Raw genomic sequence first — 26,162 nt, 5'->3', positions numbered from 1 at the left:
TTTGCCCCAGCACATAATGTATGTTTTTATGCAACAGGATGCTTGCACTTCAGGCCATTTGCTGAGGCTGTGGATAAAGGTAATAATGTTGCAACTTAGTGTTTTAACCATTTTTATTATGCTCATGTGTGTTTTTCTTTTTTCTACAGAGTAGCCTACAGACTTGCAATTCATGAAAAGCCAAGCACTATGTTTTCTGCAAAAAACCTTTAGTGTTCTACTGAAGAAAAATCACCTACCTCTTGTATAGCCTGAGGGTGAGTAGATTAACAGCATATTTCTATTTTTGGGTGAAGTGTCCCTTACAGAAACAAATGCCTTTTCATAAACAGTCAGCACTGACTGCAGCTAAACAGTACCATTTCTGTGTTTGGCATTGCATTTTGTAAATCAGAAGCAGTTCTCTGTAGCACTCAGAGAAACACGTTGTGCACATACAGTGACCACATACTGAGTTTGATAAGCAAAGATCATTTATATCTATATAATTCATAGAGTGTATTGTTACATGCTAGTAAACCTCTTTAGTTGTGTTGAATTGACAAATTATTTATTATGTACTATTTTTGACATATACCTCTAACCACCAGGACACAAAAAAATCCTTTGTTCCACAATCCACAGGAGAACATATTTTGGCTTCAGAACAAACTAATTCACCAAAAGCTAATGCATTATGACTTTAGAGCAGTGGTTCTCAAACTTTTTTTTGTCAAGTACCACCTCAGAAAAAAATTGTCTCTCCAAGTACCACCAAAAATTTGCAGTATTGAAATACAGTACCGTAGTAGGCCCAGTAAAGCAGCTACAACTCTGCACAGTTAAAAAAAATGTGGCAGATTACCTCAGAAATATAGGCTATATGACATAAATGGCATATTATATTCATCATTTTTGATAAATTTTTAAATGTGTGTAGCATGTACATGACATATTTAATTCCTCCGCGTACCACTAGAAGGAAGCCTGCGTACCACTAGTGGTACACGTACCACAGTTTGAGAACCACTGCTTTAGAGCATACTTTTGTACCAGGATTAACCTAGTTTGAGTCTTGAATAAATTTCACATGTAAAACTATTTATTGGTCTGGAAGTGGAAAAAATCTAAATTCGCTTAGTTCAAATCACTGAATGGGACTAGAGTGATGTTAGACAAAAACAAAAGGAAACAGACATGTACTGAAATCACTTACATTGATGTTGTTGGTAAGGGTGTTGACAAACTTGAATCCTGGGATTCTCTTGTCACTGCAAACGACCCCGACATCCTCAGAATGTTTGCAATCAGACACACCAATGCCATTAGACTCGCACTGAGCCAAGCTCTTCTCCTTTCCCTTACAGTGGACGTTATCGAACCAGATACGACCTAAAAAATGCAGTATGTAAATTAGTTTAATCAATTCTTCACCTAAGTGTTTAAAAGGTTTTCAGGTTGAGTTCACAACATTTGAAGTAAGCTAGCCAAACCTTTTTTTAACAATTGTTATGCATGTAGTTATGAATGTAGTGTTGGGTTTAATTAATTACATAGCAACTAGTTACTGTTTTAGATTACTTTTTGATAGAAAAGTAAAGCAATCGATTACTTTTCATTACTAAGTCATTTAATTAGTCACTTAACACTGTAACTCAACACAAAGGTTCTGTAAATATACACATTCAGAGCAATTGCATTGTTTGTAATACATATATCTTGAACAATAATTCTATTTTTGAGCTAAAGAAGGCTACATTCATCAAGACGATTGCAAATTATTTACATTATGCATAAGAAACAATGAATTCAGTTTGATATTAGTTATAAAATTAACATTCATATGTTTTCTTCTTTTTTGTATTTGCAAAATATCAAACTCTTTTACTAAAGAAGGGTAGATTTGTACAAATGATTGCACAATTAATAAACAACGAATTAGGAAAGATATTTGTCAATATATGGTATACATAAAATAATGTGTCAATGCTTTGAAATGTTTTGTTTTCATACATAGAATATCTTAAAGTGTAAATTTTTGTTAATGCCTCAAAAAATTCAAGAATTAACAGTTTAATTTCTATTGTCTATGCATTGAGACTGAAGCTGCAGTCACACTGCACTTTTCTCCCCATAGACTTCCATTGTAATGCACGTGAATGCGGCAGATCGAAAATGCAATCTTGTGCAACAAGTTTCCCAGTTCGCTGCGTTGCAAAGTTGTGAACTCTGACCAGCGAAATCACATCACATGACTGCGTGAGACCAATCAAAGATCGAAACATGACCTTTCTGTACAGAAATTTAAAATATGGACCATTTGCTCGCATATTTTAATGTCTAATAGCCTTGTTTAATCCCGCCCTTTTTCGCAGCGCCATACAACAGATTTTCGCAAGCTCAAACTCTAGTGTGACTGCAGCATTACAGTGATTTTAGGTAGTGTTGAGACAAGTTATTAAGTTCCTTATTGAGTAATTAAATTAATGTACAGACTAATAGTCATTAATAAAATAATTTAAATACAACTTTAATGATGTAATTAGTAATAATTGATTAATTACAGAACATAACTTAACCAACAAGATACTTAAAAATTCTTGTCATATATATTTTTTTCTATTTACAACTAAATAATGATGTGATAGAACAACTTTCAGACATTAATTTGATCCTAATACACTGTTGTCAATGAAAACCACAAGATGCACGAAAGCAATAGTCTCAAACTCAATTCCTGGAGGGCCACCGCTCTGCATAGTTTGGCTAAAACCAACTCCAAATCACACCTGCTTAATAGTCCAAAGTAGTCTTGAACACCTTGATTAGTTGGATCAGCGGTGTTTGATTAGGGTTGGAGCAAAACTGTGCAGAACTGCAGCCCTCCTGGAAAGCACTAAAGCAGTATCATTGTAATTTAGAAAAATTAGTCAGTTTCATTATATTATTATAATAAAGACATTTTAAACACTTTAAGCATACCTTCTCCCTTGCCATATTTAGATGATGGAGACCAGGATATTGCTTCAAAATAGCCCAGCTCTCTGCATATGACTTGGGCTGCATGAATGGTGAAATCATCATCACATACAGTCCCCCACTCCCCTTCATAGAAGACCTCAACGCGCCCTTCATTGTGCTTGCGCTTCTCTCCTGCCAGACGTAACTGTATCCTGGGAGTATCTGCAGGAAGCTCTGGAGGAGTGTAAAGGTCTTGTTCAGGCTCCTGGTAGGCTATAGCAAAACCCAAGTGCTCATACTGTGCGTAGCTTAGCCTCCAAGAGCACAATAGTACAAATGATATAGACCAGAGAGCCAGCATAATGACAGAGGCTCAGATTGTATGGCCTGCAAAAAAAGGAAAAGTGAACAGATTATTTAAGAAAGAAATACAGAAAGATATGTTTGAAGATAACAGACACAATGTATACATTTTTAGATTTCAAGCCACCCATTTATCTGTATTTTTTTTAATTCAAAGAACTTTTATCAATGTCATGAGCTGAGGGAGAATAGCATGTGAGTCTTCGTTCATCACTAAACCGACCCACATCAAAGAGTGCAATAATGAGGACGCAGAGGCTTGTTTAGACCCTACTGTGGCAGACGATTCATCTACATTGCCTATCAGCTAAGCAGAAATATAAAGAATTCGCTTTGAATATCAAGAAAATCACATACTTAATAGAAAGTACAGTTTAATTGAGCGTAAAAGTCTGACAGATGTTTAAACACTTTGATTGGAGTGTTATATATTCTCTTTCAGTGACACAAGAGGGTGTGCAGATGGAAATAATATGGAAAGCATGAGTGAATTAGGTAACTGATTTGCTAACTAAAAAAAAACACTTCATATACTAGTCCAAAACTGCACTTTGAAAACCTACTTTAGACATGGAAATACACAGAATGTCTTAATGTTTTGAAAAATTTAAAAATACTTTTATTGTGAGGATGAAAACTCTATGGATTCCCCTGTACAATTGATTATACTGAAACATGAATCGCATTGAGTGAGCAAAGCTTATTAGTTCAGCTCAATAATACAATATAACTTGAGAATAAACAATTTTTAAAAAGTTGTAATAATAAAAAAACATCCACATTTGGACCCCAACGTGCCAAAATACAATGTGATTAATAGGCTTTTTTTGTGTTCTCTGGTACTGACTGGACTAGATGCGGCTGTCTCGAAGGCAGGAAAAATAATGCAACCTGCTTCAAAGGGCTCCCTTAAGATTGCCACTTCAAGATAAAAGAGGTATTTCTAAAAAAACACTTTTCTTAGACTTCCGTTTGCTTTTATAACACACACATACATATACTTTAGAAATGATAGTGTCTGAAAATATGTTAAGCTTTTTTGCTTAATTAAAACAATGCATCTTAGATGTCCAAACACATGTGGCAAACAGACATGGACCCTGAGAGCCTCAATGAATTAGCAAAGATTTCCATTGTCTGCCCTAAATCAGCCAAAAGGCAGGTCTTACAAAGTTGTTCTTGGTCTACATTCAAGCCAAATTACACCAGAAGGCATGTTCAGAATGCATTTGTGTGTTTGTTTGCTTCCTCAAATTCCTGTCCTTATGACATGGTTCATGTCAATTAGCATTTTGCACTTTTAGACAGCAAGCCTGTGGACAGAATAAAGTCCACGATTCAGAGTCATAGTACTCAAACATAGTACATAGGTAGTAATAGACAATAACCTGGTGTTCTGCCTGAAACAAAGGCATAGAACTCTTTAGTAGATTTTTGTTCATTAATAATTATTAATGCAATTTGATGTTAAAAAAAAAAAATATATATATATATATATATATATATATATATATATATATATATATATATATATATATATATACATACATACATTTTGCGATCACATTTACCACATCTAACAACACCATGGCACAAAATCACTCATTTAGTTAAAAAACAACTTGTTCTCTCCTAATATCACTTATTTATGCATGACGTCATGCTAAATTCATTGTTTTCTCTCTTCTAACATAAAAGAAAGTGTAAACCGGCCAAAAGCGAAAATGTCAGGTAACAAATATTTAAAAACCTAACCCCTATTTTGATAAAAAGAAAACGCAGTTATACAGTATGACTTAATAGAGCAAAGCAAGCTTTGTTATCTTACTTTTGCTGCGAGTGCAAATTTCACAGTAGAATACTCCTCCGAAGTGTAAATCCCTGCTTCTCTAGGCTGTTGTTCATCCCCTAAACTTTCACTGGTTGTTCTCCTGCAATTTTAGGAAAGTCGAAACAAAGTTACGCCTTGTTGAACTGCCCCTTTACGCCCACTACATGCTGCTATGCTGACCTCATGTACCTCCAGTCGCACGAGCACGTTACTGGCATTTTGTTAAAGGAAGGAGACATTATGGACGTGCCTAAAAGATGTCGGCTGTCGTAACGTTAAACTAGAAAAAAATATTTCGATACGGACGAGAAATCTTTAGCGGTGGTGTGAGTTTATTTGGACGGGTAGAGGAAAACAAAACCTCCCTTTCATTGAGGCTACATGCTAAACATGCTTAAAACACAGAACAACTTTTAGGAAAATAAACTGTTTGGTCTGGGAAGAGAATATCGTGGACCACCCCTTCAGACCTGAATTATGTTCCAAATTTCAGAAAAATGGGATGTCATGTGGTGTCCATTGTAATGGAGGGTCTGAAGGGGTTAAGCGCATGTTTTAGTATATGTTTGGCGGATCAAATCCATAAACGAAGGATTCGTTCAAGAATCGAATGGAATGAGCTGTTCTCTAGTCGATTGAGTCGATTGAATTCGACACATCTCAAAATGACAATAGCCCAGTAGTAGCATTTTGTCAGAATTATGCACCAGAAATAGAAAGTGCTCTAAATACAGACACTAATTAAATAAACAGTAGCCTGCACTAATAAAACATACTGGAATTAATGGGCAGTATGCCTAATTAAACATATTAGAAATATATAAGTTTAAACAAAATTCCTTTTCGACAGTAACATATTCAGCACAGCACTCTTAGGTTTAGCATTTGAGCTAAACATTAGCCTTCTATTGTTTACAGTCATTATTATTAAATTAAACCATCGTGAAATGATGCAACTACGTAAAATAACATCTGAATATGTCATCATTTTGAATTGGTTCTGTGTTCGAAAGAATCGTTTAGATGTCTCTTTCCATCACTAGAATGAATCTCTGCCTATTCTCTTGTGGGAGATTAATATACGTATACTGCCATCTTGTGGATAATGGTGCACTTAATGGGGCAAAAAAGCTGTAAATTAATCCATAAACGCTAATTAGTCAGACAGCAGCCTGGACTCAATCTCAATAGAGACTTCTGTGAAACAATGCTTTCACATATCATATATTGCTTTTGGGAATTTTTTTTAACATTAAGCTTAAAAATTTAAAACATAAAATATATACCCCCTCCTCAAAAACCGTATCCCATAATATACATGACATGAGTCACATTCACATTCTCCCCTCTCCTGTATTTTCTTGGGCTCCTCCCCCTAGTCCTACTTTCAAGATCGTTAGTATCACCCTCTGCACTGTATTCTCACTCACTTCTCTGGGTGAAGAAAGGAGGGAAGGTTATTTGCAGAAATGTTCAGTTATTACAGGCTCATTAATGGATGAATTCCTCAAGTCTTTGGATATTAAACTATCCTCAAATGTTCCCCGAAGGACGGATGCTTGATCAAAAGACATTTTTCAGGTTGCAGCCAGGGTAATAGGGACATCCCGAAAGATGGTAAACCAGACTGAAGGTTACGTCTCAGAGCTGATAACCCGCTCCACGACTGCTTGCCTGCTTTTTATTTTTGTGCTCTCCACCTTTCTAGGGAATGCTCTGGTTTGCACAGCGGTGGTACGGTTTCGTCATCTGCGCTCCAAAGTAGCATACGTGTTTGTTGTGTCTTTGGCTGTTTCGGACCTCTTAGTTGCCACTCTTGTAATGCCATGGAAGGCAGCTGCTGAGATTGTGGGTTTCTGGCCGTTCGGGAGCTTCTGTGAAGTATGGATAGCTTTTGACATCATGTGCTCCACTGCCTCCATTCTCAACCTGTGCATCATAAGTGTGGATCGTTACTGGGCGATTGCTATCCCGTTGAGCTACGAGCAGAAAATGACCAGAAGAGTGGCGTTCGTCATGATTGGAGTGGCATGGACGCTTTCTGTCCTCATCTCATTCATTCCTGTGCAGCTGAGTTGGCATAAGTCTCTCGACCCTATAGAAGACCTGGCTGAGAAATGCGATGCCAGTTTAAACCGCACTTACGCCATCACTTCATCTCTGATCAGCTTCTACATCCCAGTCTCCATAATGATTGTCACTTACTCACGCATCTTCCTCATAGCACAAAGGCAGATCCGAAGGATATCGATGCAAGAGTGTAGCATCAAACATGTCCAGTCCTGCCAAAGCTGCAATAAAGCTCCTGAAGAGAAGTTAAAAAGCTCATTTAGGAGGGAAACCAAAGTCCTGAAAACTCTGTCGATGATCATGGGGGTGTTCGTCTGCTGTTGGCTGCCTTTTTTCATTCTCAACTGCATGGTGCCGTTTTGTGATCCTGGCCTCCACAACGCCGGTCAGATCCCATGCGTCAATAAGACCACCTTTGATGTGTTTGTGTGGTGTGGCTGGGCGAATTCTACCTTGAATCCTGTCGTTTATGCATTTAATGCAGAGTTCCGTAAAGCCTTCTCCAGCATCCTGGGATGTGGGAAGTTGTGCTGTCAGAATAATGTGCAAACTGTTGACTTCAGCAACGAGCTGGTGTCGTACCATCGAGACTCCACAAATCTTCGAGATGTTCACCTGTTCGGTCATCCCTGTCTGCATCCACACGCTGTCAGGGAGGGAAGTGACAAAGACATGTGCTTTGATACTGTTTCACAGATGGCTGAAGTTCCTTACGAGATGGAATGTAACTTTGTATATGGAGAAAGGCATCCTGTGGGAGAAACAGAGCTATCACTTGATAAAATCATACCATTTACCAAAGAAGATGAGTTGGTGTCACTTGAACATGTTGTTCGTAATGAAGTCGAGTCTCCTAGTATATCTGGAATACTATGATCTTTAAATATGTGGTGTACTTTGAGGAAAATGATATGTATTACACTGGAAAAGATTGTGGTTAATTGAACTGGCTTTAGAACCATTTCTGGCTGCTGTTTCTACATTGCTCTGGTCATGAATGATTCAAAAGGTCACTCACTAGAATACTGAACAGGCTGTTATTTGTATATGACTAATGCCAAAAGTACTCGTTCTTCTATTTGAAGGAAATAATACTCGCATCTGTCATTTTTTATTCACTTTACTGATAATGAATAACACTAGACTTGACATATTCTCTATCCTCTCTAAAACTGAAAAAAAGGCACTGACAGATTTTTTTATTTACTTTTTTCTTTTTTTTTCTGACCATGGCATATCAGCAGAGAACAAAACAAATTTCATGCAGCCAAGATTTAAATATTTCGTCAGTCTGGAAGAACTGACACCTTTTTTTTCAGAACAAACCTGCTTGTCGAATGGATTTCTTCACATTACATCAACTCTGGAAAAGCAAGAAATTTTTAAGAGAATACAACTAAAAATATGAGAATTTAAAAAATGTGCTTAAACTGAATCAAGTCTTTAGACTGATCCATTTTTTTTCGGTTGCTGAATGGGTGTGTATGGGAATAGGAGGGAGAAGGGGCTGGTGTAAGATTCTGACGGTATGATAAAAAAAAAAAGTAAAAAAATAATCACACAGTTCGCGGTTTGACAGGATTGTGATTGCTACTGTAAAATACATTATTTTTAAAAGTTTGGGTAAAAAACAAAGACTTTTTTCCCCTTTGACCACTAAAAATGTTATTTTGAGAAACATTTCTAAAACATTTTAATAGTAAACATGTCAGGCTAAATTATTAAAATAAATCATTGACTTCTGCTGTCTTCATTAATTTCAAAAACACAGATTTCTTTACCATTTTAAATGTTATTTTTGGATATCTTTTCTGCATAAAAACATAAATAAAAAAATCTTACACATACCCTAGGAACGGTATAGCAGAAAATGTTGGCTGTTTTAATATCTTGACTTTTCCAAACCACAGTATACCTTGAAAACATTTATCATCCCAAGCCTAGCAGACAGACACATAGACATATACTTTACTTTTAAATGGCTTTCTGCAAGTGATGCTGGTTTACACACACACACACACACACACACACACACACACACACACACACACACACACACACACACACACACACACACACACACACACACACACACACACACACACACACACACAAAACACTGAAAAACAAGAAAATCAGCAGATTCTTTCCCAACTTCACTGGAGGATCTCACTGTTTGATTTAGCAGTGGTATCAGAATAATTGTTTTATAATGTCACAGAGACCATTTGATTAAAGAAAGCAGTGGGTTACTTCAAAATGACCTTAAAGGTCCTTTTTTATATTATTTCATAATTTGATTTTCATTTGCAAATGTCAGTTACAGCTTGTTACCACCATTCATTTGGTGATTTTGTGAATGCGTTCACATTTGACTGGATTACATTTCTGTCATAGTATGCACTGTCTGCCTACTGAATGTCATGGGCAATCATGCCGATTTATTTATGGTTACAATATAAACGTATAAGACTCACTTTTGATAACTGTGCAACAATTCTACAATGCAAAACAATAGTAATAATGTACAAAAAAAAGAGTCAATCCATCAAATTTATTAACTAAGGGATCTTAGGGATAAAAGTGTGCTTTTACTTCAAATGGTTGTCCTAGATTTGTCGTTTTAGGCACTGAAATAAAACACTTTTGAGTATTCTTCCTGCAGTATGATGTTCAATACTTAAACTTTTTAAAATAAAACAGCATTTTAAATGATATTGTTATTAATTTTAAATGTCTGTGGGGTTTATGACTCATTTCTACCCATTTCATCTTTAAACAATATTTCACTTTTATATACATTTCAACTTCAAACCTTGAATAGAAACAAAAATCTGAAAAAATAAATAAATAAATAAACAAAAACAATAACAGATAAAAACAAGCAAAAGGGGGCAGCACGGTGGCACAGTGGGTAGCACAATTGCCTCACAGCAAGAAGGTTGCTGGGTCAAGCCCCGGCTGGGTCAGTTGGCATTTCTGCATGGAGTTTACATGTTCTTCCCATGTTTGCATGGGTTTCCTCCGGGTGCTGCACTGTCCAAATACATGCAGCATAGGTGAATTGAATAAGCTAAATTGGCTGTAGTGCATCTGTATGAATGCAGGAGTGTGTGGGTGTTTCTCAGAGATGGGTTGCAGCTGAAATGGCATCTGCTGCGTAAACATATGCTGGATAAGTTGGCGGTTCATTCTACTGTGGGGACCTCTCATTAATAAAGGGACTCAGCGGAAATGAAAATAAACAAACAAAAAGGAAAACAATAACAATTTCCCGGGGCCTACAATGAAGCCTGGCAAGTTTGCACGAATTCTAGGTTTTAGGAAGGTAGCTCAGCTCCCTTATAATTACCACCATTCATGGCAACAAAGAATGATTAAAGTCGAGTTGCCTTCATGTTACCTAAACCCCAATATTGGTTCAAACTAAACTAAAACTTAACAAGCTATCCAGCTAATCCAGCTTAATGGAAAAGGGCCATGAACAACAAAACCCTAAAATAGTCCAACCGATAAACCTGAGACGAACTATACGTAAACTAAAGCTCATCTGCTTAATGACTGCAAACATGTGTCCAACAACAACATTAACGAACAACAACATGCAGCGCACTAAATATGTAAGTGCATAACTCACCATTAAAATAGTTAAAGACGACGAGACTCCCATTTTACCAAACTGCACACTTTATCTTTTTCTATGTGGCATTTTACTTGCTTCATGACGTTACCGCCAAATTTGGATTTTAGATCAAAATGCGCAGCTGCGCAAAGGAATCACATGACATAAACAACTTGCGATAAAGCATGCCTTACTCTTTCTTTTCTTTTTATATATATATATATATATATATATATAAGCATGCCTTACTCTTTCTTTTCTTTATATATATATATATATATATATATATATATATATATATATATATATATATATATATATAAAATTATTATTATTATTATACAAGAGGGGAGGGGAACACAAACATGCAAACCCAAAAAGCCCGCCCTTTTACAAATTAAAATAATTTAAATCTAAATTAGGTCATAAACTATTATAAATTAATTTTAATAAAAAGACACATTAAAGTAATCAGGAATGGTGTGCAGAAAAAGAAATAAACAGATTGATATTGTATTTGTTTTTATTAGGATTTTTATACTAAAACACATTTTGGACAAAATATAGGTTTATGAATAAATGTTAAGAACAATACAAAAGCAAAACAAAACAAAAAACAAGTTTATTAATGGAATGTGTTTACCTCTGGTAGAAACATTAAAAAAAAACAACACTCGACAATGAATAAATTAATTGTTCTGTATTGCTGTATATTTACAGGAAAGTCTCATATAATCCAATACAAAATATAAATATAACATGAATCATAGTGATAAAACACATTCATCCAGCTTAGTTACATACGCGCGCGCGCACAAGATGAACTTATGTTAATGTATGGACATATTGGACACTTTCCAACCAGCGGACTCTTCTGCCTAATCTCTGAAGGACTGAAAATCTACACCGAGTAATCGGCTTTGTGTATCAGGTACAGAGGTAGAGACTGTCATGTGTTTTCACAAACCGATCTTGAAAATAACAAACACAAAAGTCCTCCACAGCATTGTGTGCTGCTCGTTCCCGCTGGTGATGATGGAAGCAGTAGAATCAGGACCGTTTATACAGTCACATCCCGAGTAAAAAAGAAAATGTTCTCAGTCTATTAAACAAGCATTCGCCTTCTTACATGCATTAGGAACATGTGCACTTCTGTGAAGATGGGGTGGCTCTTACAAGAGCCTTTGGTTTTTGGAGTAAGTCTTTCAGTCTACTTCTTCTTGGCGGCCGTCTTCTTCGCCTTGGCAGCCTTGGGCTTTGCAGCTTTAGGTTTCACTGCTTTGACCTTCTTAGGACTCTTTGCAACTTTCTTCACAGCCGGCTTCTTCACTTTCTTTGGGCTTTTGGCGACTTTCTTGGCAGCCGGTTTCTTCACTTTCTTAGGAGACTTCTTCGGGGAGGCTTTCTTTACTGCTGCCTTCTTGGGCTTTGCCACCTTGGCCGCCGCCTTCTTCTTCTTGACGACTGGCTTCTTCGGCTTCGCCACAACTTTCTTGGCGGGTTTCTTGGCGGCTGCTTTCTTGCTCACCTTGAAGGATCCGGACGCTCCGGTGCCTTTGGTCTGGACAAGCGCCCCCCTTTTCACCAAAGCTTTCAGGGCGATCTTGACGCGAGAGTTGTTCTTCTCGACGTCATATCCACCACCTGCCAAAGCCTTCTTCAGAGCCGCTAGGGAAACTCCTTTGCGCTCGTTGGAAGCAGCAACCGCCTTCACGATGAGGTCTGACACGCTGGGTCCGGGCTTTTTCGCCTTTGTCGCCTTCTTCCTCGGAGATTTGGCCGGAGCCGCCGCGGGAGCAGGAGCAGTTTCTGCCATATTTGTAGTAAACTTGGATCCGATGTCACGTAGTACAGAGCTGTCAAACAAACAATGTTTACATCCAACAGCTGAGGGCGGGATTTAAACGGGAGATGAGAACCATATAGACTCAACCGCCTCAACCGACGCTCTCAACAGGACAGAGTCGTTCGTAGATGTGTTTTCTGATCTTGAAAAACACAAAGTTTTCCGCGACAAATAGCGACTTTTTTCAGACTTTAAACCACGGTCTGATAGCTGAGTCCTTCGTCTTTAAGGGCAGCTCGTGCTTTTTGCTAAATCTCCCCCGGTTTATTTTACAATTATAAAAACGCGTCCAAATTTGGTGCGAGACTCAGCGGGAAATATCGCACTTCGTCTGTTCTTTTGTAGATTATATATTAAAATTCGAAATCCACAACTGAAATGACGGATAGTCTGCATAAAGAAGACCCTAATGTACACATTTGTGGAGGTTTTGGAATATGAAAGCTCGCGGAAGAGAAATTTGGAGCGGTTTTCTTTAGTGAAGGTAACACAGATCAGCGCTGTGGCCATTTCAACCTCCCCTAATCTCATGGAGATTCTTTCTACAACGATCTATTAATAATCATATCTGTACAAACCTTTCACGATTCAAGTAATTCACGTATAAGCTAGTTTATAAACATTACATGTTTAAAACATTAACGATTGGCGATAAAACAGGACTATGTGATGTCAGAAGTGAAAATATGCTCCTCGTTGGAGAAGATCGACATCAGGAGGAAGCTCTCGTGAGGGTGACATTTTATCGGCTTGTTTATGTGTTTTTTTGCAATAACTACTTGTAAACACGATTCCATCCTTTCAGTTACACTCGGCTGATGTTAAAACATCACTTGGTTTCCTTTTTATTCATGCCAATATGCTTAAAACATCGAGTATTTCAGAGCGTTCCTTCATTGTCTGCAGGGAGCCATTGCTTCACTTTATGCACTGTGATGTTGATAAACAACAAAACCATAATTTTTTTGTCTGTCAAGTTTGATTGATAAAGTACGTGACAGAATCGTCTCTTCTTTTGTTTTGAAAGAATTCTGTGAGCTACTTATTCAATATTTTAACATTATGCAACATTTGATCAGATTGGCCTAATGGAGTTTAAGTGTGGACTCATGGATGTAACTCATTAGAAATAAACCTCATCTACAAATTGTAGCTGGTTTCTGTATACAAACAAATGATGAATAGGCTGATGCAAACTAGATTATTTATTTTATGCAACATTTTCAGACTAATTTAGGAATAAAATATATTAGTTTTTTTATTCTTTTTTATTAGTTCCCAAATTTGAACAAATGGCCTCAATTTAAGATGACACATGAACATATTTTTACAACCAAATGCTTATAGTTATAGCCTTTTAATTTTATCATTGCTTATATTTTACATTATTATATAAATGCCACTTGTTCATTGCTTATTGCAAATAGGCTATTCAGAACTAAATCTTAATGCAGATCATTAGAAAAAAAATGTTTTACAAGAGTACAAAAGAATTACAATTATTCATCATTTAAAATAACTTGCAATCATGTTGTGTGTAAAAAAATCAGATTATGGTCATTTTAAAACAAACATTTGTAAACAAATATTAGCCCATTAAGTAGAATGTGAATACATAATCAGGTTAAAGTCTGGTAATAACAATTGTATAACACTTTTACTGAATCACAATTCATTTTCACTCACTCAAAACCAAATAATGAAACACATGATACTTAAGTTATTTCAGCAGTATTACAGTCATATACCATGTTGAGGTTTGATTAAGCTCTTTTACGGGATTTCAGCTTTATTATGTGCTTACAGAATGACACTAAATAAGTTTGGTGTGTGCTCATAAAATGTATTGTGTTGTTTTTAGTTATTTGTTTGTGAATAAACAATCACTTTGCTTTTGGTCCATACCCAAAACTGAAAGTTGTCATCATTTACTCAACCCTTCCTTTTGTCATAAACCTGAGTTTCTTTCTTTAGTTGAAATAAGTTTGAAAAATGTTGGACACCTGTAACCATTGGCCTTAGTAGTTTTTTTCTATGGATGTCAGTGGTTGAAGTTTGTAATTTTATTCATAAGTTATTTTGTGCTGAACAGAAAGAAAGAAACTTCATAAAGGTTTGGAACCACTTGAGGGAGATAAAGTAGAGGACTTTACATTTTGGGGGAACTATTCCTTTATGCAATGGCTAATAAGCATCTTAAACTTAATTTCTTAATTAGACAAGATTTATGAGCAGTACTGTTAATATTGTAGTGTATGACATATTACGCAATATAATAATGGAACATTTGGTGCTGAGTGTTTCAGTAATGGCACTATTTGAATTACTTAAATTCGTGTATTTAAATTTTTGTTATGGTGCAACTTTTTTACAGCAATTTAGAAGAAATTATTCGTGGATGCCTGGCTTGAAGCAACTATTCACAATAATGCTGTATAATTCTGCATGTACATGTATTAATAAATTAACCTATTAAGAAACTATTAAATGTTTATTAATTCTTTTCTGACATTTTAGCAGATTACCCCAATAAACCAAGTAATTTATTGTTTTATAATTACATTTTATAATTTTGCTCATTATTTGCTAACACAAGCAGCCAACTCATCTAGTAAACAAAGTTTGCCATTTTGTTTAGCAAAAATTAAATAAATAAAATAAAAAAGAGAAAGAATGAAACTGTATAAACGTAAAACAGATAAAATTGCTCTTTCGGTTGAAGGTTTGGGCGGCTCTGAAAAGAGCCTTTTTCTTTTTTAAAACTGGGTCCAGTGGAGTTTAACCGCCGAAACCATACAATGTACGGCCTTGGCGCTTCAGAGCGTATACTACGTCCATAGCGGTCACAGTCTTGCGCTTAGCGTGCTCAGTGTAGGTCACAGCGTCGCGAATGACGTTTTCCAGGAACACTTTCAGCACACCTCGAGTCTCTTCATAGATCAGACCAGAAATACGCTTTACACCGCCACGACGCGCTAGACGGCGAATAGCCGGCTTTGTAATGCCTTGGATGTTGTCTCTAAGAACTTTACGATGGCGTTTAGCGCCACCTTTTCCGAGCCCTTTGCCGCCTTTGCCTCGTCCAGACATGATTACTTACTCTTAATCTCGATCCGCGAAGTCAACATGGGCGCACACTGGAGAACACAGGCAAGTATACATTTAAAGCGGACCTAGTTGAGACCATGCACACCACGATGCCTTGTAGGCGGAGTTGATGGAAACAGCGCAGAACAACAAACTATTCATAGGGTACGCCATTGTGCTTCAGTTTCTTGCTCTGCTTTATTTGATTGCGGGAGGATCATAGAAATGAAGGAAATATTCAATAAAATGTTTTACGGTATACTTAATTTTGAGTTGTTGTTCATATTTAAGTAGTGAATATAAACCTGCTTCTAAAAATTGTTTCCCACTTGACGTTTTAAGATACTTCAATTCCCATTGGTACTTTTGGAGAAAGATACCCCTCATTGTGCTCGACAACGTTTCAAAATACTTCTGTTTATTTAAGTACTTCGTTTCATTCTGTAGACTGCATTGCATTACATCGTGTAAAAAACCTCAAGTAGCATGCTATTTTGCAACGAAATATGCAAATTTTGCAGACCTCCGCGCAGTGTTTTGATTGGTGTGATTTCGCCTATGTTCCTATTGGTTATTTGCTGATGATGACGCTCGCCCCCTCCCCCCTGGCTTGAATGTCCTTCCTAACCAGTTTAAACCGGTTTACAAACAAAGAGGCAATAGTCTGATCTGATTTCTCCTCAGAGGCAAACTGGTGTTTTAGAAAATGTTTTAATCATTTATTATACACAGAGATCTTCACAAGTAATAAATAAGCAAAAGCACTTATATTCAGCAATGACAATATTTGATATTTTGCCTTATGCGTTACACTATTTCCAAAAGCAAGAGCAACAGAGCACACTCAAATCTTAAGCAAAAAAAAAAGTCTTTCCAGCTCTGAGTAACAAGAAACATAAAGATAATATTTTGTAACTTTGATTTCTTTGGAATCCAGAATGCAATTAAACATACTGCTTTCAGACATTCATCTCTGAGACATCAGCTTCCATCATAAGCAAGTGGCTGAAAATGAGAGCAAAACATATACAAATTCAACTCTGTCAGAAAAACATTGGTCCAAATAGTTATTAACCGATCAAATTGAGAGAGAAAAAAAAAACAAAAAAAAAATCTCACCCTGTAAACTCCCTCATCATCGCCAGGCTCAGGACGTTGCCACATCTGATTGGATAAGATTTTTAAAACAACCAATCCAAATGCTACAATGATGACTCCCAAAGAATTAGCAGCAACTGCCTCTGGTGGCAAGGCAGAATAAGGCTTTGTCCCATTGGTGGTTTCCTTTCTGAGGGAAGAACCAATAGAACAATGCGTTTGTCGTGGTACTGTAAGCTCTGCATTTATTAGTCCATGTTCTTTATTCAGCCTTTTTATCTCACATTTCAAGTTTTAAAACATAGCCAACAGATAACAGCATGATCAAATCTACCCACTCAAACAACAATAGTAAAGGTTTACTAAGATCTGTTTAATATTAGAAAAGCTCAGTGTATCTTTTTTAATCATTGAATTTTCATTTTAGAAATGGATATTGAAAAACGAAAAAAACAAGCAGTTTTTTTGATTTTCGTTTTAAAATTAAAAACGAACATTGAAACTCAATGAGTTTATTGATTTTGGTTTTTGAATTTGAAAACGAAAATCAAAAAACAGCTCGTTTTTCTTTTTCATGGTGAAAAACCGAAAAACAAAATTAAAAAATGATTTGATTTAAATTTTTTTATTTTGAGTTACAAAAAATAAAATCCCTAGAAAACAAAAACCAAAGACTTGTTTCTTGTTTTTTTTAATATTTCGATAGGCCAACTCGATGACACAATGCTGACCTGCTAACCTACCATAGATATATACATTAGATGTCGCCTGGCCTATTGTTGTCTATTGGACGAATGCGTCAATAGCGCTGCCATCTTGTTACAGGGTAGCGCTCCTTTGAAATGAATGCGGGACCAAGGTACAGTGGAGGACTGTGGCCATCCAAAGCCAGAGATATACGCATATACACACATATCTATGATCAGGAGTTTTCCTGGATGTTAGTATGTAATTTTTTTTTCTAATTATGAAAATTATAATTTTACATCACTTTTCTACATTGATGGATCAGTGATCGCACTGGCATTCCTGACAAAAAGCTTGTGTTTGTGTGGACAGAAATGTACTATTCACCCTCCCTGTTAAATTTAATCTAATCCGTGTCCTGAAACACACCTCCTCTCCTGCTTTCACTTCTCATACTGACGGAGGGAGCGATTCGATTCGACGACTTTTTCACTAGCCGACAATAACACAAGTTTCTGGCAGCGCAGCATCTCGTTGTCATATTTCTTTTGCATTGTTTGCTGATTTTATTTAACAAAACTAGCATAAGCCAAGTGTTTAGTGCGAGTTGGAGCTGCTTTGCCGTATGGTGAATGCAGTAAGTGACTGTCATCATCAATAACGTTACCCGATTAGCACAAAAGTTTAGAACATACAAAAACAGAAAAAAACTTAATTTTACCTATGAAATGTTCTGCCTTTGTGCTTTGTTTTCTTTGTTTGCTCGTTACTACACCCGTAGACAGTGCTAAAGTCCCGCATCTTCACGTAGTAACACTGTCTTGACTAGTGCGGTTGAATGACATTTGTCCTGGGAGCACTGTACCAATGTGGCGGCGCTATTGACGCATGCTCAGGGCCCCTATGCGATATCTAGTGTATATATCTATACTAACCTACTATAGGCTATATTCTTTTTTCCACTTAACGTTATAAAAGGTATTTTCTTGTTATAACAGGATTTTGTTAAGACATATTTTCCTAATTAAGACAACATATTTCTCATATAAAGGCCGGTTATAGGCTATATATTTATTTATGTTAGCATTTTTTAAATGAAACAACCTTTATTTTGACATTACATAAAAGCAATAGGTTGCTTTACTAAACACTTTTCTAATGACAGTTTTAATATTGTTAAAACCATAATACTTCCACTTCCCGATGTTGGACCACGAATCATTTCAAATGAGGGAGGCATTAATACAGTTGTTCGTTACGCACATTTCAATAAGTCATATTGTTTTAAAATAAAAATTAACAATTAATTTGATCTGAAAGGAGCCATGCTGCACAAACATCCTGATAACCATCCCGTGTCTTTTAAAAACGGACTATCACTGAGCTTGCAGATGAGTTGTGTGCATGCGTCATCACACCACTACAGTGGGTCTATCCACAATTTCATATAGCCATGTGCAAATATAGCAATAGATTTTTAATACAGAAATTGAAATTATAAAAAAATAACCAACAGCTATTATATATTATTATATAACTATAACACCAATATATTGTATGGGTTTTGCTAGATTGGGTAGCAATACATGAACAAAGGAAACTTAAGACCCGTTTAAACAAGATTTAAGACCCACAACACAATATTTATAAGTATATTTAAAACTTTTTAAGCCCTAACATTTGGATTTTGAGATTTAAGACTTTTTAAGACCCCGTAGAAACCCTGTATGTTTACCTGGAAGAGGTAATATAAGTTATGTAATATGCAATCACTTACAGTACAAAAAAGAGCTTTTCGTTGATCCCTGAGATGCAGGACACAATGCTCAGTACCAAGATCATTGCTCCCATCCAAACATGAGTTGGCTTTACAAAAGCACGCACGGCCATTGGGGTGCAAGGTAAGAGAAATGAGGTAAATCCCATGACCCACTGTAGAGAAAAAAGTCAGAGAAAAGTAACTTTTTACTCATTAAAAAACTTACATTTTATCATGTTAATTTCATTTCCACCAGCTTCTCAGATTACATTGTCTGTAACTAAACTCATAAAAGATTGACATTTTTAAAGAACATTCCATTATACAAAGGTTTAGTTTACCTCAAAACTAAAATTCTTAAGAGATTTTTGTCCCTTCACTGAATGAGATTCTGGTGCTACTAAATTTAAGTAAAGAAATCCAAACTTAAAACTTTTTTTTCTCATATTTAAACTGATCAGCTGACAAAAAACAGAAGTCAACTACACCTGCTTGAAACAATCGAAAACCTCATTGCGGAAGCTCAAATATGCTGCAATGGCAACAATAAACATCATTGTTTCTTGTAAATCAGGCATAATGGAGCATCCATCAATAAATTAAAATGCTGTAAATACTGTTGACTGATTAATCTTTATATGTAAATAAAATCAGAAAATTAAATAATATAAAAGAAATCAAGTCTCTTCTTAAGTCTAGGTTTAAGTCGCTTATTTCACAATCTTATTTACAAATGAAGTCAGTTATTAGCCCCCCTGAATTATTAGACCCCCTGTTTATTTTTTCCCGTTTCTATTTACAGAGGGAAGATTTCCTCAACACATTTCTAAACATAAAAGTTAGAAATGGATTGTATAATGATGTTATTGTATAGTTATTGTATAATGATGGTTTGTTGAGTAGACTACCAGAAAAAAATATATATAGCTTAAAGGGGCTAATAATTTTTCCCCTAAAATGTTTATTTATTTATTTTTTTTATATAAAAACTGCTTTTATTCTAGTAAAAAAAAAAAAAAAAAAAACACAAATAAGATTTTTTCCGGAAAAAAATATCATCAGACGTACTGTGAACATTTCTTTGCTCTGTTAAACATCATTTGGGAAATATTTGAAAAAGAAAGAAAAATGAAAAAGAGGGTTTAATAATTCTGATTTGATTAAAATATTTTCATTTGTGTTTTGAGTTTAATCAAATTTCTAATCAAACGGAACAACACAATACAAACACAATTTTTTGTAATATAAGAAATGATATAATATAACAGAATGATAAAATAAGACATTTTCAGCATTTTCACTACTTAATTACAGTAACAGATGAAGATGTACCACCAGTGGTGTATAGTAACAATTTACAAATACTCAAATTAGTGTAATTAAGCAGTCTTTTTCTCTGGAATTGAATTGTATTAGGTGGTTTTAAAGATGTGTACTTTTACTCTCCCTTGAGTACATTTTTATTGCTGTATCAGTACTTTTACTCCACTACTTTCATTCAACCTGTAGTCACTACTTTATTTTTTCCTATCTATGGGAATTAAAATTAGTCCTATGATTTTTGTCCAATCAACTCGCACAAAGAAATTTAATCACACCAGAAATTACTAGCTTAAGACATGCAGCAAACTGTTTTAAAAGTGTCCAAGAAGATACTTTACATGCATTGACCCAGAGACTGTTTAGACTGAATGTCAGTGATGAGAAGATGGCAGATGTTTACTGTATGATGACCGAAATGGCCTTAAGCAATCACTAAATACACTACAGAATGTTACGTTTACACATGCACAAATTACACATAAATGCATCAACTTTCCTCAGCGTAATACTCACTACTCTTGAGTACTTTTAAAAGGGCTATACTTTACTCATACTTTAAGTAATATTTACAACAGATACTTAAGCTCTGATTGCACTACATTTCTGTGCAAGTAAATGGTCCTTTTAAATGAGTATGATTTTTCACTACTCTTTCCACCACCAACTACAATAGAAACAGACATTTGTTTTTACACACGATACACACCTGTGCAGTGAAAAGTGCAGCGGTGCAAATCCCCACCCAGCTATGAAGAGAATAAAGGTTGGCTGTGTGGTGTACATTGTGAAAGTTAAACACAGCACAAAGTCCGATGACAGAAAAAATTAAAGAAAGGAGCAGAAGCCCAGCATGTAGCAGCTTCCAGGGGAGCTTATTGTGACCCCACGTCAGAGGAATACGGTACACTACGGCCGCTGCATACAAAAGAAAAGGATATTGATCACAACTGTCAGTAAATTTAATCAATTGACAAACCTAAAATATTTTTTAACATAAGTAATCATATCATGTGATGTTTCATTTCTTAATAACAAATGTTATTAAGAATATGCCATATTCTATTCTAACACATAAAATAACTTACTAAAAGCTAACATGTATTCTAATCTCATACATAAATCACAAAAAGAATGAGGCTATTTATTAAGAAATGAAATTTTATATTTATTAGCAAAAGAAAAAATCTACTATAATAATAATAATTATATTATTATTATTATTACTGTTTTTATGTGTGATTTTGTTCATTTATTAATTTTTTTTTTAAAAGTCACTTTTCCGAGTTTAAATGTTATAATGTTCGAGATGAATAGGGCATAGGGGGGATAAGTGCAACCAGGGACGATGCTTCTAACTACAGGTCGAGAGATGTAGTTGCATGCGTACAAGTTTGCAACGCAGTTTGCAAATGTTTGTTCAAAAATGGATTTGGGTGATGCTTAATCAACAAACTATGTTTTTAATGGTGAAACCTGTGATCTAAGTTGGCTAACAATGGTTTTCGGAAATGCACCCATGGCCGATCTCGGGTGTTCATTTATGAGTTTACAAGCAGAGGAAGACTCAGGTGTGCTCTCCTATATTATACATAGCCTACAGCAGCCACAACACATGAGGAGGTTAATGATACGTGGTGGCATGAGCAAATGATGCACTCACGTCACAACAGCTAAAATATATACAGATGGAATTTTTAAATAAATGAAACTTAAAATATAAATTTCACTAATAGTTAATATCAATTCTTGTAATATACTTATTTCAATTAACAGTAGTTTATAGGCCTATTGCCTTTTAGTAAAAAAAGTTATTGATTTATAGGCGTGCATTTTAACTTTTTAATGCATCAAATAGGCACTCCAAACTTTTTCTTGATTGAGACATGTTGAATTCTTCTTTAATGATTTGCAGTGTTTCCAAATTGCATTGTTTGTAATTTTTCTTACCAATTTTTATATTTGGGTTACATTATTTTCTGCAAAGCTGCTTCTGGCCATGACCTGTCCACACTAAACGTGACGTGTTTAAGGGGTCTCCAAATGAGTATCATACTTAGAGGGAAAATGAGCTTTAGGTATTATAAAGCTTGAAGCATTACAATCGGTACTCGGTATTGACTGCAAAAATCCTGATCGGAGCATCCCTAAATAAAACGCTGTTTAATTAATTGGTATCTTTTTCTTTATTGAATTTATCTGTGGTAGAAGATTGTTTAATATATTTTATGCACTCCCTTAATCATCCCAATCAACCTAATTCTAAATCAATTCTTCCCAGATACCTATTCAACTCAGCTGGTGAAATTCTATTAATATCGCAATATACATCACAGGATAAAGAAATATCGCAATGTCAGATTTTTCCAATATCGTGCAGTCCTAATGTGATAAACCAAAATTAGAAGTAACAATAAAAAACACTTATCACATACAAATTAAACTTCTCCATGTCAGAATATCAAAGCTACAGTGGTATTATTTAGCACGAAGCTAAATATTCACTCACACATACCATTCCCATAAAGAACCAGCATGCCAGTGACCATGAGCACTGGGTGCCAGTTGAAGTTCTTGGATGAGCCGTCCCATGCAAATCCATCTCGATACATGAAATTCCAGTGAACAACTAAAACCACACAGGCGATCCCCAAAATCAGACACAGAAGATAGGTTATGTAAAATCCAACAATTCCTCTCATCCTGTAAGAGCTGTAGAGACAGAGAACACAAGTGAACATCATTAAATTAAGTAGCTTGAGAAATTCACTTAACCTGAAACAAGTATTTAAGACAAAAACAACTACATTGATTGGTGTTTCTTTAATATTTCAACTTACATACTCTCAAATGCAAACAAATAAGAAAGAGCACTTTTCAACCAAGCTGGGTGTTTTAGAAGAGCACATGTGTCAATGTACAGTACCTTTGGTGTCTCCAAAATATCAAATAAACTCGTGACAGCGTTTTTCTTGAGCTCAGTTCCTCTTTCCATAATTCCCCATTATGATTTTCGATTTCGTCTGCGAACAAACCACATTGCAGAAAACATCAGAAAGAACGAGGAAGAGCAAACAGAGATAACGAGCGCTGATGTGGGCGATATGGAAATTATGTCACTAGATTTGGCAAATACTGTACAAAAAGGGAACTTTACAAATGGAGAACTGTTTAATCTGCTTACATGATACAATGGGACGAAGTTAATGACATTATTATTAAACTATTCTGCTAAATACCTTTCGCATTAATTTCCTTACGTGATAATTCATTGGTAGTTTTACATTGTTGTGTACTTTGTGTCGTGAAATGGTGGTCGACAAATTGAGGACACTCGAAAGCAGACAAGGTTATTTGAGGAAACTATTTTCAGCATTGCCTTATAAATTAATCTCGCTCACTGTTAATTTATGACAATATGACTTTATTCGATGGTTTGCAAGAGACAAGTACAGTATACAAACTTTAAAGACGAGGATTACGATGTTTTGGTAGAATGCAGCTGGTGTGAAGACATTTTCCGGTTTGACCGCAAGGTTCCATGGGAAGTGTAGTAAACACGATCTAATCGCAAACGACTTCAATAAATTGTTTGATTTATTTTCTAATTAATTGCCAAAACAGTCAAATATTAACGTTTTCCATTTTCATAAGATCTGTTCAAAACTGGCATGGACTAGGAGAGCAATTATCATTTCATTTTCAACAAACGAATTCTCAAAACCCTTACAAGAGCTAAGTAAGACAAATCTCCTAAATTGAGTTGCCTAAAATAAAATATGTTGCACACTGTCAAAATGTAGAAAACAGCCCACGTTTTATCCGCACAATGCAAACTGTTTCAACCACATTCTTCAGCCATAAACAGAATACACACAACACAGACGACCTCTTGTGGCAAGCAAGCAGAAATCCAGTTTCGTAAGTGACAAATTAAGTAAAAAAAACATAAATTATTTTACATTATTTGATTTATTAGTTAAAATCATTAAATTAAGAATAGTTTTTTGTACTTAACTTTATTTTACATTGCAACAACTTATTCAAGCAGTCAAATGAATAAGTTGACTTACAATTTAATAACTGAATATTATAATCTTAAAGTAAACTATTGGCATTTGATCTCTTTAATAAATTGATACAATGTAATCCTTAATTATATGAACAAATCATTTTAAATTAACACTAAACTTTACATATAGTTTATTTCAAAATTGACTAAGAAGTTTACAAGATTCTCTTATATAATAATAATAATAATAATAATAATAATAATAATAAACAAACTTCAAAGCAAGTTAGCATGATAAAAGCTTTTTTCTAAACAAATTATTCTGCATTAATTATTTAATCATTTCAAAACAACAACAACAATAATAATAATTTATTATTATTATTATTATTATTATTATTATTACTATTATTATTATATAAAATTTAATTTAATTCATGTTTATTTATGTAGAGCTTTTACAATGTAAATTGTGTCAAAGCCGCTTAACATAGAAGTTCTAAAGTCCAGATTTCAGAGTTGACATCAATATTCATTTGTTTAACTGTCTGATAGGTAGGCCTATATTTTAGCAGTGGTTAATCCATAGGAGCCAAATGGTCATGTGACACTTTTTTAAAAGCTTTTTTTATACTTAACACTAATATGGATTAATATTAAATAGTAGTTGAAACCTTTTTAATTCAAGTGATATGAGCCACCACAGCTGTTTATAAATTACTTGCTTATGAAGTTACATGCTTGTACTATCCTCTTCTGTTTATAATGGAGTGATAAACAAATAGTTTCCTTAGGTAAGAGACATTTTGTTTTGTAACAAATAGCAAGTTAAACAATGTTCATTTTAAGGTTAAATACAAAATGTAATATAATATAATATAATATAATATAATATAATATAATATAATATAATATAATATAATATAATATAATATAATATAATATAATATAATATACAAATAAATAAAACATGTATTGCTATTACAGTTTTTCTCAGTCACTTTGATGCATTTCTCACTACATTTACATTTGCACAACAGTTGACTTTTATTTGCATTGAAAAAATGTCCAGAGTAAACTGACATAATGAACACATGACAAAGCCATTTGACTATCTTGTTCATAAACAATGGTGTCAGGACTTTTCATTTTGACGATAATGACAGTTTGATTGACATCAATACTTGCTTTTGATGAATGAACTATCCATTTTGAGCATGTGACGCACTTTTGCAGGTTATCAGCTAGGTTTTGCAGTTTGCACTAATTGTTTTGAGAAATGCATTAACTGTTGTGCAAATGTAAATAGTGTAGTGAGAAATGCATCAAAGCGACTGAGAAAAACTGTAATGCATAAACTTGCAAAAATGCAACCTTAGTGAGCGACAGAAACATTTAAACAGTTCTATTTTATACTGTTAGCCATTATGTAGCCTACATGGTAATAGTGTGATGATAGGTGTGTTATAAGAATATCGGTATAGTTATTTAACAACAGAGGTTTTTAATGAATTACTTTGAATTTAT

General features: G+C 34.9%; 5 protein-coding genes and 1 long non-coding RNA gene across 16 annotated transcripts in view; 2 read left to right on the top strand and 4 right to left on the bottom strand.

Annotated features, from left to right (window-relative positions):
* Window positions 1-10,966, bottom strand: part of loxl2b (lysyl oxidase-like 2b) — a 53,180-nt gene extending 42,214 nt beyond the window's left edge. The window contains exons 1-5 of one of the 5 annotated variants that reach the window (XM_087252877.1): window positions 10,842-10,966; window positions 9,053-9,144; window positions 6,565-7,955; window positions 2,962-3,327; window positions 1,196-1,371 (exon numbers count right to left, since the gene is read on the bottom strand). In XM_087252877.1, coding sequence (XP_087109003.1) covers window positions 1,196-1,371; window positions 2,962-3,301 — 516 coding nt within the window. In that variant the 5' untranslated portion in view covers window positions 3,302-3,327; window positions 6,565-7,955; window positions 9,053-9,144; window positions 10,842-10,966. 5 annotated transcript variants of the gene reach the window in all.
* LOC147843991 (uncharacterized) lies at window positions 481-4,091 on the top strand. The gene is made up of 3 exons (XR_015491248.1): window positions 481-690; window positions 1,018-2,090; window positions 2,410-4,091. It is a non-coding gene; the product is annotated as an uncharacterized LOC147843991 (long non-coding RNA).
* drd7 (dopamine receptor D7) lies at window positions 6,749-8,080 on the top strand. The gene has a single exon (NM_001113643.2). The coding sequence runs from the start codon at window positions 6,749-6,751 to the stop codon at window positions 8,078-8,080; it is 1,332 nt and encodes a 443-aa protein (NP_001107115.2).
* A 365-nt stretch (window positions 10,967-11,331) lies between the features above and the next one.
* Window positions 11,332-12,702, bottom strand: histh1l1 (histone H1 like1). The gene is given in 1 exon segment (NM_001017660.2): window positions 11,332-12,702. A coding segment is annotated over 1 exon segment (606 nt). The 5' UTR covers window positions 12,643-12,702; the 3' UTR covers window positions 11,332-12,036.
* A 2,729-nt stretch (window positions 12,703-15,431) lies between these two features.
* Window positions 15,432-15,800, bottom strand: zgc:153409. The gene is given in 1 exon segment (NM_001076590.1): window positions 15,432-15,800. A coding segment is annotated over 1 exon segment (312 nt). The 5' UTR covers window positions 15,763-15,800; the 3' UTR covers window positions 15,432-15,450.
* Window positions 15,801-16,451: 651 nt separating this feature from the next.
* Window positions 16,452-24,178, bottom strand: cyb561a3a (cytochrome b561 family, member A3a). 7 transcript variants are annotated; one of them, XM_087250832.2, is made up of 7 exons: window positions 23,863-24,150; window positions 23,550-23,646; window positions 23,139-23,335; window positions 21,333-21,541; window positions 19,322-19,476; window positions 16,879-17,047; window positions 16,452-16,764 (listed from the first exon to the last, which is right to left on the bottom strand). In XM_087250832.2, exons 3-7 carry the CDS (start codon window positions 23,323-23,325, stop codon window positions 16,741-16,743), a joined length of 744 nt encoding a protein of 247 aa, XP_087106958.1. In that variant the 5' UTR covers window positions 23,326-23,335; window positions 23,550-23,646; window positions 23,863-24,150; the 3' UTR covers window positions 16,452-16,740.
* Between the last annotated feature and the right edge of the window lie 1,984 nt (window positions 24,179-26,162).

This window comes from Danio rerio, chromosome 5 (genome assembly GCF_052040795.2).
Source record: "Danio rerio strain M-AB ecotype USA chromosome 5, GRCz13ab, whole genome shotgun sequence".
NCBI lineage: Eukaryota > Metazoa > Chordata > Actinopteri > Cypriniformes > Danionidae > Danio > Danio rerio.
Note: the sequence above shows the minus strand (reverse complement) of the source record. Positions and strands in the feature narration are given on the sequence as shown.